The sequence below is a fragment of the Dermacentor andersoni genome, chromosome 10 (genome assembly GCF_023375885.2).
Source record: "Dermacentor andersoni chromosome 10, qqDerAnde1_hic_scaffold, whole genome shotgun sequence".
Lineage (NCBI taxonomy): Eukaryota > Metazoa > Arthropoda > Arachnida > Ixodida > Ixodidae > Dermacentor > Dermacentor andersoni.
The window spans coordinates 132,054,716-132,067,235 of NC_092823.1; the positions used below are offsets into that span (position 1 = coordinate 132,054,716).

Here is a 12,520-nt window from a genome sequence, read left to right on the forward strand (position 1 = left end):
GGAGAGTCTTCACATTTAAATTTGTTATGGATGAATCGAATGGCCTTCCTTTGTACTGTTTCTATTTTTTTATGTTGGTCTGGGTCAGGAAACCATGCAGTGTTTCTGTATTCGAGGATAGGCCTAACAAATGTTTTGTACATTAGTTTTGTTGACAAGGGTGCCGTATAAGGTGATCTGTGAAGAAAAAAAAAAACGGCCGTGGCTTAGCTTGATTAAGCCTGGTGATTGCGAAGCAATAGTGTGTTATTCTCGGATCAGCTGGCAGTATGGCTGGTGGTAGTCTTGGGTTATGCTAGTGTTACGGCTTACAGTGAATCATCTAAGCACCAGCACGTCCAGGTGCATCTCGGACTTGAGCACGCCGTTGGCGAGCGCCCGTATCGAGCTGAAGGACGAGAGGTCCAAGTAGCGCATGACGACGTTCTCGATGCTCGACACCCACCGAACGTCGGCGGCTGCGAGGAGGCCGCTGCTGATGTCGCGACACGCGAGGATGATTCGGGCGCCGCGCCGCGCCCCTGGTGAGAGGAGCGGGAGTTAGGCCGCCCTTGGTGGCTACCGCCTCGCCTCGTGACGGCGTGAGAGGGGGCCCCATTTTTAAACAGCTGGTGTGACATCACTCTAGGTCACGTGGTGTGACGTCACGCAGCGAGGTCACGCTAAAGGTCAATGGTGCCTACCACCGCCTCGCCACGGAACGGGCTGAAGTGCAACCTAAAGTAGTATTGCTTCGCAATAAAATAATTTTTGCATAGCAGATGGAGTAATGTGGTCAATGTGCTCATACCACCTTAAGTCTGATGTTATTGGTAAGCCTAGATATTTATGTTTCTGTACTTTAGTCAAAGCTGTGGCATTCATGGTGTAGCAAAAGTCTGAAGGTTCTTTTTTCCTCGTTATCGTCATACATGCTGATTTTTTTACATTGATTGTCATGTGCCAGTCTGAGCACTATTCTGTAATAGCACTAAGGGATTTGCTAAGGGAGTAGTGATCTTGATCGTTTTTAATTTCTCTATAATTGATAATCATTTGCAAATAACTTCATTTTACAGTATATATTAGTAGTTATATCATTAATACACACGCGAAATAACAAGGGCCTGAGCACGGAACCCTGGGGCACTCCTGATGTAGCTGGTACTATATCTGGTGCGATATACTCGAAAATAACAAACTGAGATCTATTAAAGAAAAACCCACGAACCCAAGCAACAATTTCTGTCTCCGATAATGTTTTTTAGTTATTAGCTTGGTGTGACAAACACAGTGAAATGCTTTCAAAAAATCAAGTAGGATTATGCCCATTTGGCTGTGATCTTTAATAAATAGTGCGAGATCGTGGATGACTTCGGTTAACTGCATTATGGTCGATAGACCCCTGCGAAAGCTGTGCTGGTTAGGGGACAGAATGCCTTTATTTAAAAAAAGAAGAGGTAACTGTTTTAAAATTGTATGTTCAAGTAGTTTGCATGCCGTGCTCGTTAACGATACTGGTCTGAAATTTGACTCCATGGATTTATCACCCAATTTGTAGATCGGAATAATTTTAGCTATTTTCCAATACTTGAGTAGTTTTGGTGTCGAGAGGGATTTACGGAAAATAAGGTCGAGGTATCTGCTGCGCCACTGTGCATACTTTTTAAGAAATTGGTTGGGTATATGGTCCGGACCACATGCTCTTTTAGTGTCTAGGGCAAGAAGAAGGTTAAGAACACCAGCGTCTGTGATAACGAGTGGGTCAATAGTGGAAACATTCCGTCGAACTAAGCCTGGCATGACGTGAATATCTTTTGTGAAGATCGAATGAAAGAATTGGTTATATCTATTGGCTTTATCGGATTTTTCACTTAACGAGAGCTGAATTGCCAGTGTGTTTTTTCGGCGAAAGTGGTTCCAGAATCTATGCGAGTTGTTTTTTAGGAAGCTGGGGAGTACAGTGTTAAAGTAGTGGCATTTCGTTTCTTTGGATTCTCTTTGATGCCACTGTGATTGGTGCTGTTCTTGTTTCTATAAAGTGTTGGACCTGAATCAGTGAGAGTGGGTACAAAACAGTAGACTGTGCAAAATGTAGAATGTGTTTCTGCTGTAGCTGTTACATGACACATATCCTCCTGTTTTTGGCCTGATCTATAATGCAGCAATATTTACCGGCAATGCCACCAGTAAACTTTATCATGCAGCACACGCTTGCATTAATGCCTAACTTCAAGAACAGCAGGTAGACAGTAGCAGGAGCAGGATCTGTGGTATCACAAATTGTGCAGCATAATATTAGGATACAAATTAGATAGAACTATGCCTGGCTTGACAAAGCATACCAGACCGGTTAGCTCAGTCATACTGCACTTATCATTGGCACATTGACTTTGCAGGTGCTGTTAAGAAGGGCTAAACAACATTAAATAAGACCCCATTATGGCAACATTTTCTTGTTGTTTCAATGTGTCGGGAAATGTTTGTCTCATCATTGAACAATGAATAAGAGTGCTGTTGGGCATAACCTGGTTATGTTCATGCCCGGTCATAGAAAGTTGCAGAATTAATGAAATGCATTGTGATAACCTGGACATTCTTCAGATCCCCCTTAATTGTAACAGCAGTTACAAGCAAGAGCAAAGAATGAGCTTACTGGTTTCTTGCAGTCAAAACAAGACATGCCAGTGATAGCTAAAGGAATGTCATGCAACACATGGCACCATTTAGATGACCTGGTAGGTTATCAGTAAATAATTATTGGGGGATAATTTGTAGATAAGTGCATAGATGAGTGACTGATATGTGCCTTAAACTTTTTATAGATGAAAAAGGCCTAACTTTTGTCAGTTCCTGTTTGTCACTTTTCTCTGTGTCTGTGCTATGATGTGATTCAACTAATTTCTGTAGCCCATCCACTCCCTCATCTGTCTTTCATAAATATGTCCATATGAATAAAACAGACAATAAAGCCAGAGGAAGCTCATTGGGGGAACTTGGTATGTTTCATTGAAGTTTCAGTTACACATAACGAACAATTTTTCCTAAGCTTGACATATTTACGGTGCTCAAACAAGGGAAACACACTACATGAAGAAAACAGGAGGGATGCTGACCTGTCAGCGCCTGTCCTGCCTACACATTGTACATTTTCATTTTTTCATTGTTGTAAATATTTCAAGCTACTCACACCAACTAGCCCAGCTTTCTGCCTTATTCGCTATGCTTTCTCTCGCTTTATTGTCCATTTTATTCATATGGCTGTAATTAACAAAAAATTCAAGTCCCCCAGAATTCCCGTGTTCTTCACACACACTCATGAAAATGAAGCACTTGCGATTGCCCAGAGTCCCAGGCGTGGAGACGGACCGACTGGTCCACTACCAGGACTCGCAGCATGTGGCGGTTTACCACCGAGGCCGCTTCTTCAAGCTCTCTGTATACCACAAGCACCGCCTGCTGCAGCCCTGTGACCTTCAGCGGCAGATCCAGCGCATCCTGGACTACACGGGTGAGCCGCAGCCGGGGGAGGCTCACTTGGGAGCCCTGACGGCCGGCGAGCGGAGCCAGTGGGCGCACCTCCGCGAGACCCACTTCCGCAAGGGCCTCAACCGCATCTCGCTCGACGCCATCGAGAAGGCCGCATTCGTGCTCGTGCTTGATGAGGATGAGTACCGGTGCGTACTTGGAAAGGGCTTCTGTACACCCCTTTGCCGTTCGTGAATCTTGTTAACCGCTGCACTTCCCAACTCCTTTTGGGAAGATGTGCACAAATTTTTATATTTAAAAATTTTTGTTGCGCTATGTTTTTTTTTTTGCATAATTTTCCGATTAGAAAAATGCATTTATGCATGGTGTATCATTTTATATTCACCCCTAGTGTTAAAGAGGTCTTGCAACACCTTTTCTTGAAAGCTGAGTATGTTTTGGAGTGATTACAATGCTTTTCAATCATTATATTCCCCCAAAAAAATATCGAATTTAGGGAGATGTAATAAAAACGGAGATATAAAGAACGCAATGTTTACTGTCCCCATTCCCACTCATCTCATCGGTTCCTTTGACTTAAGGCAGTGTTGGTAACAGTGTCCTAACTATTACTTTTCTTTTTTCTTTCCACTGTGTACTAATGTTGACCTTTAAGGTCAGCTTGTAATGAATGCGCCATTGAGCAACAAAGATGTGATCCCATTTGCTGGAATATTAAAGGGATGTAGATGCCTGTGCAAGTTTCTGCTTGTGAATAACTCATGGCCAGGAACAATTGCCCAGTGGCTGGCATCTATGGGATGTCGTACTGGCTATGGGGGCAAGTGAGTTGGGGCCTTGAAAGCTTCAGGAGAGAGTGAGCAATCTAGTATGCGAGATTGTGGGCTCCCTTCTACATGCAGTAGAATGATATTTGGCTTGCATGTTCACAATAGCATTGTCTGCACATCACTGACTTTTTCTTACCATGTTCAGAAAGTGTTGCGGTGCCCCTATAAAAAAAGCTAGTTCTGAAAAAGAAGCTTTACATTGAAACATAGGTAATAACCACCATTATTTGGATACATTGTGACAAATGTATATCACGAAACAAGTGCCAATGGCCAAGTTTGGCTGCATTTGCTGAAATGGGCTGACAGGTGTGGTTTGTTTCTGGTGAACCAGAAATGAAACTTTGGTTAGTAGGACCAAAGTTTGGTAAGGTCCCTGGTAAGTAGGACTTGCCTTTGGTGATACTGGTGCAGAGCAATTGTATGACTGCAGCACATACCTGGAGGTTAAGGTAATAGCTGGTACAGAACATAAGGCAACTACTGGATAGCCAAGCTGTGGCTTCTTGGTGGTACCTTCAGCATGACATGCATTCTGTACCACTGAAGCTGTGTAGCATTGTGGAAACTAGACTGAAAATCTCTAGGGAGGTCGTGAGTACAGTGCTGCGCTGTGGCCATGTTCTCAGTTGCTTCATTTTTGGTGGTGTACGTTAATTGGCAAAGCACTGCCACGACGCCCGATGCCTCTGTGAGGTGGGCTGCTGGGTGTTATATTAACCGCCATGGTTGCTTAGTGGCTATGGTGTTGCGCTGCTAAGCACGAGGTCACGGGATTGGACCCGGCCTTGGTGGCCGCATTTCGATGGGGGCAAAATGTGAAAACACCCAGTACTTAGATTTAGATGCACATTAAAGAACCCCAGGTGGTTCAAACTTCCGGAGTCCCCCACTACGCATGCCTCATAATCAGATCATGGTTCTTGCACATAAAACACCATAATTTATTTAATTTTTTTATTGGGTGTTATGTAATGCAAGAGTAAATGTATCTTTAAGAGTGATTGAAGGAATGCATGCTCGGAATTAATCTGTAGTACGTTTTTCAAAAGCAACAAGGAACAGTAGGCTAGAATGAATAGAATTTATTGACAGGAAAGACAGAGAGGTTGACCTGAGTTAGTGCGCTCTAGTCTGCTACTCTGCACTGGGGAAGAGGGGAGGGGAGTGAAAGTACTGGGATGGGCGATGATGATAAGAGAAGTGATGAGAGCTTACGTATATGAGACAGTTGCCTTGCTAGAGCCGCTTGTCGAGCTTGGTGTCCTGCAGAAACTTCAGCAACACTTTAGAACAGTAGGCTAGAGTTTTCATAAGATGCACCAGTTGAACAAAGGCTGACCATAAGGTTGAGGCACTGGTCTAACAAGTGATGGTTACTTGGAGAGAAGTCATACAGCAAAGAAACTGCGCATGCACTATAGTTATGACAGGACATTATCACATGTGTACACACACTTGGTGCATCAATGCATGTTCTTAAAACAATGCACGGAGAACTTGCTCAGTCCTTCGCTTTGCTGCAGCAAACTGCAGGATGTGAAACAAGACGTTCAAGTGCCTTGGTCAGTGCCCTGACCAGTGCATGCTTTGAGCGGCAGTGGAAGTATGATAAGGAAAAGGAATGCACATTCACAGTAACTGTGCTCTAGAAACCTGCATTGCCAACAATGCAATAGCTATGGTGCTGTAGGGCAATTAACTTTTGAAAGCAAACAGATTCATCAATCTGACCATTCATTGGCAATTCCAACTCTGTAGTCCACACTGGTGCTTGAAAACGATGGCAGATTTGCGAGGCTTCTTTTTAACGTGTGTAGTTGTCCTGCTCTGATGAAACATGGCTCACATGCCCACATTCATACTAAGGTAAGGTATGTGATCGATCAGGCACGTTTTTCTGCATCCCAGGTATGATCCAAGCAACCCAAATGAGTTGAACCACTACGCACGTGCCTTGCTCCATGGCCGCGGGTACGACCGGTGGTTCGACAAGTCCTTCAACCTCGTAGTGGGCAGAAATGGCCGGGTGGGCTTCAATGCGGAGCACTCCTGGGCTGACGCTCCCATCATGGGTCACTATTGGGAGTTCGTGCTTGCCCAGGACTTCTTCATCCTCAAGTGAGTTTTGCTGTGAGGTGCTGCACCATAAATTGCTTTAAGATTCTGTATAAATAATGTAGAAATAGTAAGGTTTCAAATGCTCTTGCTAACGGACACAACACAGAGTGGTGGAAACATTCAAAAAGGGCATTTCTTGCTCATTTTATATAACAATGGCAACTACCCAATATAAATACAATAAATAATGCCTCGATAAAACACACTGAAAAATCAAGGAGGTTTAACTTACCAAGGTTACCATGCAAATGCTTGTCATGCTGTACTCCTATTGATACGGAAGTCATTTGTGGGTGCAGTCTCATGAAAGGAAGTGTGTCCAAGCAATCCAAGCGTGCCAGTGCCAAAGCATCTCATGGGGCAGTCCTGCTAAGCATACTGGCGAGTGTGTGTTCGGCTTGCGTGTGCTGTGGTTTCACAGCTGAACAGAAGGACGGAAGCTCCTCTCGCGCCCGAGTTACCCACATCGTCAGGTAGTGCTCGCATCGGAATACTTGTGCCATCTCTCTTTGTGGCTGTGTAACTGTGGCATCGACTCCCACCGTTGCATGTGTGTCAGGCTGGGAAGCTGAATGTCATGAAACACCAATTTGTGTGGCGAAGACAAACATTAGAGGATGCAAGAAAGTCGTGCATCCCCACAACATGTCACCTTGTCTGCTCACATGTGTAAACAGCTGTTATGGAATCATGCAGCTGACACATACACAAACACTTTTTAAAGGCCAATTGTAATGAAATTTCACTTTGGCTAAAGTGGTTATAAATGAATTGTATATACTATTGAGGAAATCCTGACGAAGCTGCAGGGCAGTAATTGTGTAAGTTTCTTATTAACAGACTTTAAAATATCATCTAAGCATATGATGCATGCACCTAGTGGTTAGTTTAGCAGTTATGAAGAAAATCCTGAACCATGGTGAGATTTTTTGCCTGTCGCGTGCACCACCTGATTTCAGAGGTCACGATGAGAAGCTGCGCTGGTTCACAATGTCGTGGATTCTGTGAAGTTTCCTGTGAGTGTTAATTGGGGCGTTATTTCCTGTTTCAGTATCAAAACCACCGATTTTCACAAGCTTCTTGCGATACATTCACTCGTAATTCAAATGGAAAATTTTGCACGCAGGATGCTCTTTATGTACGTCCAAAGTTTCATTGCTCTAGCAGTCTATACTGTATTTGCAGATATGATGAAAGCGGAAACACCAGGGGCCATTCTAGCCTGGAGTTGCCTACTCCCATACGGCTACGGTGGGACTTGTCTCAAGATGTGAGTACAGGTTTTCGAAAGATCACTCTGCTTGTGATCCTCCTTGACACAAGTCTGTGTCATGCATTTCCACAGAGTCAGCAAAACGCACACAGAAAGCCTTTGTGCAAAATCTGAAGAATTAGGTAAAAGCTGTAATGTCTTTTGGTGAGGCATTTTGCATTGTCTTGTACCCAAGGGTCATGCATGCTGTAAGCCTCTTCTTTTTTTTTTTTTTTTTTTTAATGCATGTGAAATATTGCAGCAAACTCATATAGTATCAGCAGCTAAACCAAGAGCCTTCACTCTTTGATTTTCCTGATTTTGGCTCATTGCATAGCAAGAGTCTCAACTCTGACAGCCTTAAATCCTTGACATAGCATATGTGGGTTTATTCGCCAGACGGCCAATAATTGTATTGGAATAAGATCATGTGCTACATGATGCCTGCAGTTGGAAGGATGTTCTACATCCAGTGCCATGGTTGCAAGTGGTGCTGGATAACTCGCCCAAGGCTAGGTTCAGCACACGAATGCAAATACGTAATTAAGAAAGTGTACAAAGGAACAGCTGTCGCCATAGCTAATTTGGTAGAGCATTTCATAGATGTGTCATACAGAGCTTTCACTGGCAGCAAAGTTGTTTTTTGTTTCACTTCTTGTATTAAAAACTTTATTAAGAATGTGAAGATTATTACAAGTACAGGTAAACCTCGATATACTAAACTTGTAAAGGCGTTTATTAGTCACCGGTGTTTGGGACCAACTGTTAGAGCAGGGCACGGACTTCCAGCATGAGCAACGCTTCTCGAGCAAGAGCGCTGAAGAGAACAACCCACTAGAAAGTGCTGGAGAGGACAACCCACTATACCGTTCCAATCCTCCTCTACAAACTTCAATATAACGAAACTCTCGATATACCAAAGTACTATTTAACTTTTCTTAACCTCTTGTCCATAAAACACCATGTATTTAGAACCTCAATATAATGAAGTGTGCTTGTATGCGATTTCAGTATAGCAAAATTTCACTGCCGCCGCAAACTAATACCCAGACAATAAGCAAAAACTTCCGCGGACGCAGATGGTCAAAGGATTAAATTACAAGCAGATGTTCGCAAACGTACCTTTCAAATCGCATGCCTAATGACAAGAACAATTTCCGAAGTGGAGCCGAATTATGTTCCATATAAAGTTTAACTGCGATAAGATCCTATTGTGCCCCGCGCGCTGTGTGCTTTAGTTGCGAGTGAAGGCTTGCAAGTGGGAGACAAGAAAGATGATGGCTTCACAAGTGTCCCCTTCCTGTGCAAGCAAAGGGAAAGAGGGGAGGGGAGCGAGCTCGCTGTAACACGATCAAGCGTGCGAGAGGGTGCAGAGTGGGGGACAAGTTGGTGCACGTCTCGGTTTCTGGCACACGTATTGGCCGTGGCTGCGCATGACTGTAAGCGCGGCTGAGCGCATACGCACCAGCGCACCCTGTTTTGGAGGTAATCTGCCGCGTGTGCAAAGAGTGGGCGTGCTGAGACAGCGTGGCATCATGGAAGGTATCTTCCCGCGTGTTTATTATTGGAGGTTGCGCCATCTCGAGTTTCAGTGACCCATTGGAGCGACAGGTAGATGAAGCATTCGCTCTCTGCTTCCGGCACTTTTCGTGATAGCGTCATCCCAGTGCGGGCGACACTATCATCCGTTTGTGCAGATTGTGCGGGAAAGCGTGGCTGGCTTTGCTTAATTCATACTGCCAATGTGAAGATATCGTCAATGTGGCATGAAGCTGTATCGTTCATTGCCGACTCCCAAGTTCATCAGAAGGACTTGTTTTCTTATTCAAATTTGCTTTTTTCGATTGTCTGATAATTCTGGAAATTCTGCGGCCCCTTTCCATGTAAGGAAAATGGATGGGCGACTGTACTTATTTGCATAAAAGGTCGAGTTTCAATACAATGAAATTTCGATATAACAAAGCAACTTGCCGATTTTACCGACTTTGTATATCGTGGTTTAACTGTATAACCCTCATTTACATCTCCGCATTTAAATTAGAATACCATTTAATTTTTTTGGCTGTTTGCTTGAATGGTTTTTAAGATACTGGTTATAGATCTGCAGAATTCTGTTTTCATTGTTTCTGCCTAGCTTCCTACTTTATCAGGGTCACAGCAGCACTGCCTTTCCTTTGCATCCCTGCAGCTGATTGAGAGAATAGAGGAGAGTGTGCTATGTGCACAAACGTTGCTCGAAGATGTCGACCTCCACCTGCTGACGCATCCTGCCTACGGGAAGGGCTTCATGAAGAAGTGTCGATGTAGTCCCGATGCCTACCTCCAGATGGCGTTGCAGCTCGCCTACTACAGGTAACACTTTGGCCATGTTTAACCATTTCCCTGCCAGGGACAAGTCATGCAAAATCTAGCAAAAGTGAATCTATCCCCAAAAGGGATGGTCCGAGAGTGCAACTCCTGCAGCCAATGATTCAATAGAAATGTGACAGGAAGTTTGTGCGTGCGTGTCATATGAAGATTGAAACAGTGCATTAAGAGTTTGCAGCTCTAATTTGGACACATGCTCTGGAGGAAATGGTATGATGTGAGGTAAACATTTACTGCGAGTTAGGGCCACTACTTTACTTTGTATGCTGTTTAACAGCTGTGGACACAAGTTTGTCGATCCTACGTGTTCTTGCAATGTGTTGTCAAGGGTGCAGTAGCAAGAAGTAGTGTCTCATTGTCATGTCCCTATTAAAGTACCCATTCAGTTTTTTTGAGCAGGCTAGCAAAAGGCTTGAAATGCCTAGAAAATAAAATTCTGGCTGCATCACTGTGTGCTGTAACAATTGACAGCAGGCAGCAGTGTCATTTCAAATGCCGCAAACCTCCAGAATTAAAGGTAATGTATTTTGTTTTCCTGTCGCTTGGAATTGCTTGCTTGAATTGCTTCCAAGGGTAGCAATTTTTGTTTCTCCATTTTTGTCACAAGTAGTTACCTTGCGTGCATCACTGCTGTTTGTCTTCGTAGTACACAGAACACACAGGGGGAAGTGTTTGCTTGCGACGTTGTTGTGTGCCATACTTCATAACCTCTGAGAGGATTGAGCATATCCATTGCCTCACATGGCACATTGCGTCATAGCAGAAGTGTTAAACATTAATTGAATTATGGGGCTGTCCGTGCCAAAACCACAGTCGGGTTATGAGGCATGTCATAGTGGTGGACTCCAGATTAATTTTGACAAGATTTTACTTAGGATTTTTACTTAAGAGATTACTTTAACGTGACCCTAAATCTAAGTGCACAAGTGTTTTTTATTTCGTCCCCGTTGAAATGTGGCTGCCACAATCCGAATCAAAGCTGCGATCTCGAGCAATGTCATAGCTGCAAAGCTAGCATGGCAGGCACAGAAGTGTTGATTTGACGTATGACTGCTTCCGTAGTGTCTCCTGGACTCTGCAGTGCACTTAAATGTGGCTCTGCTTCTGCATGCCCTGCATAAGTTGTCCGCATGACAAATTTGCATGGTGTATATTTTTCAGAAATGGCAGAAACGTACCATACCTTGAACTTAAATTTATCCTGTTTGCCCGCAACTGCTGTCAAGTCTGTAGTAGTAGCGTTTCCTTGCCTTCTCACGTCACCTTTTCCCTATCCCCCTCCCCCCATGTATGGGAACTGTGAGCGAAGAGTGGCAAGGCTGTTATTCACTTGTTTTGCGACCATCGGTTCTACCCATTCTCTGCCTCCTCTCCCCACCTCCTCTCTACCATTCTATCTAGCTTCCCTCTGGACGTGTACGCTAGTAGAAAGGTAAGCGCTGCAATTTCTGCAATGCTTTTGGGGGGGGGGGGTCACAAATAATTGCAGCTGTCAAAAGGCTAATGTGGCGATGCCCAGGGAGCTCCAGAGGGCATTGTGCACATTCAACGCAGCGGGTTCCAAACGAGTTTCTTGCATCACCTTTCCTCTCTGGCGCGCTGCTGTCATGTATACGCACCCTCTGAACCCCCCTTTCCACGTGGTGTGCCATACGGCAGCATCAGTAGTAGCAGTACCAGTAGCAGTTGGAAAGTCGAAGGAAGACACAAAGAAAGCTTCGCTTTAAATACTCCCAAACCCACCGCCTAGTCATTTAGCAGTATTTGCCCTATTCTAGCATGCCCTTGAATCAAATGTGCATGCACTTTCTCTGTGTAGAAAGTACAAAACTAACGTTGTAGTCACATTAAAGCTCCTAAACAAAACAGAAATCTGACGCGCACCCGATTTTTTTGTAAGAAAAATTTACAAGGGTCTAATATGTGCTTCACATTGACGACAGTTTTTTTTTATTTGGCTTCACTGCAATACATCTGTGTGTGGCAAAGCATACGAACGATTGCACTGCGCTGGCAATCTTCGGCCAAATGCCCCTGAAAAAAGAGAAAAATGAAAAGATTTGTATTAGTATGCTGAGTACCGTAATCAGACATTGTGAGTTACGGTTATTGCTTAAAAGACCCTCTATGGCAGGACAAAAACAGGCATTTCCGACAGGATTTTTTTATGTGTGTTTAACACATTCGCTGTCCCTTGAGCTCCTCCGGGACAGACGCTGCCACTAAACGGGTCACCGTTGGCGTCAGCAGAGTGGTCAGGCGTATGCTTGCTTACTGGTCCAGTTCAATTTATTCGGTGAAGGCAAATTTTAGGGTAGAAATAATAAATGTTTTGGCCCATAGAAATGCATGGGTGCCTACTGGGACCTTTGGCAGGGATCGAATTAACCAGAGTCGAATTAATGGAAGTCTACTATACTACCGAGAAACGGAAGGACATGCCGGACAAGAATGATGGAGTCTAGCGCACACACGCTTTTCA

At 44.1% G+C, this 12,520-nt stretch overlaps 1 protein-coding gene across 6 annotated transcripts in view; it reads left to right on the forward strand.

Annotated features, from left to right (window-relative positions):
• The window catches only part of whd (carnitine O-palmitoyltransferase whd), a 43,474-nt gene that overhangs the window by 20,941 nt on the left and 10,013 nt on the right, over nucleotides 1-12,520 (forward strand). For all 6 annotated transcript variants that reach the window (XR_011890681.1, XR_011890682.1, XM_055078207.2 and 3 more), the window contains exons 5-8: nucleotides 3,327-3,656; nucleotides 6,210-6,419; nucleotides 7,605-7,689; nucleotides 9,860-10,023. Coding sequence is in view for 4 of the 6 variants with exons in the window: in XM_055078207.2 (XP_054934182.2) it covers nucleotides 3,327-3,656; nucleotides 6,210-6,419; nucleotides 7,605-7,689; nucleotides 9,860-10,023 (789 nt within the window). In the remaining 2 variants the exon portion in view is untranslated. The remainder of the gene's footprint in view (nucleotides 1-3,326; nucleotides 3,657-6,209; nucleotides 6,420-7,604; nucleotides 7,690-9,859; nucleotides 10,024-12,520) is intronic.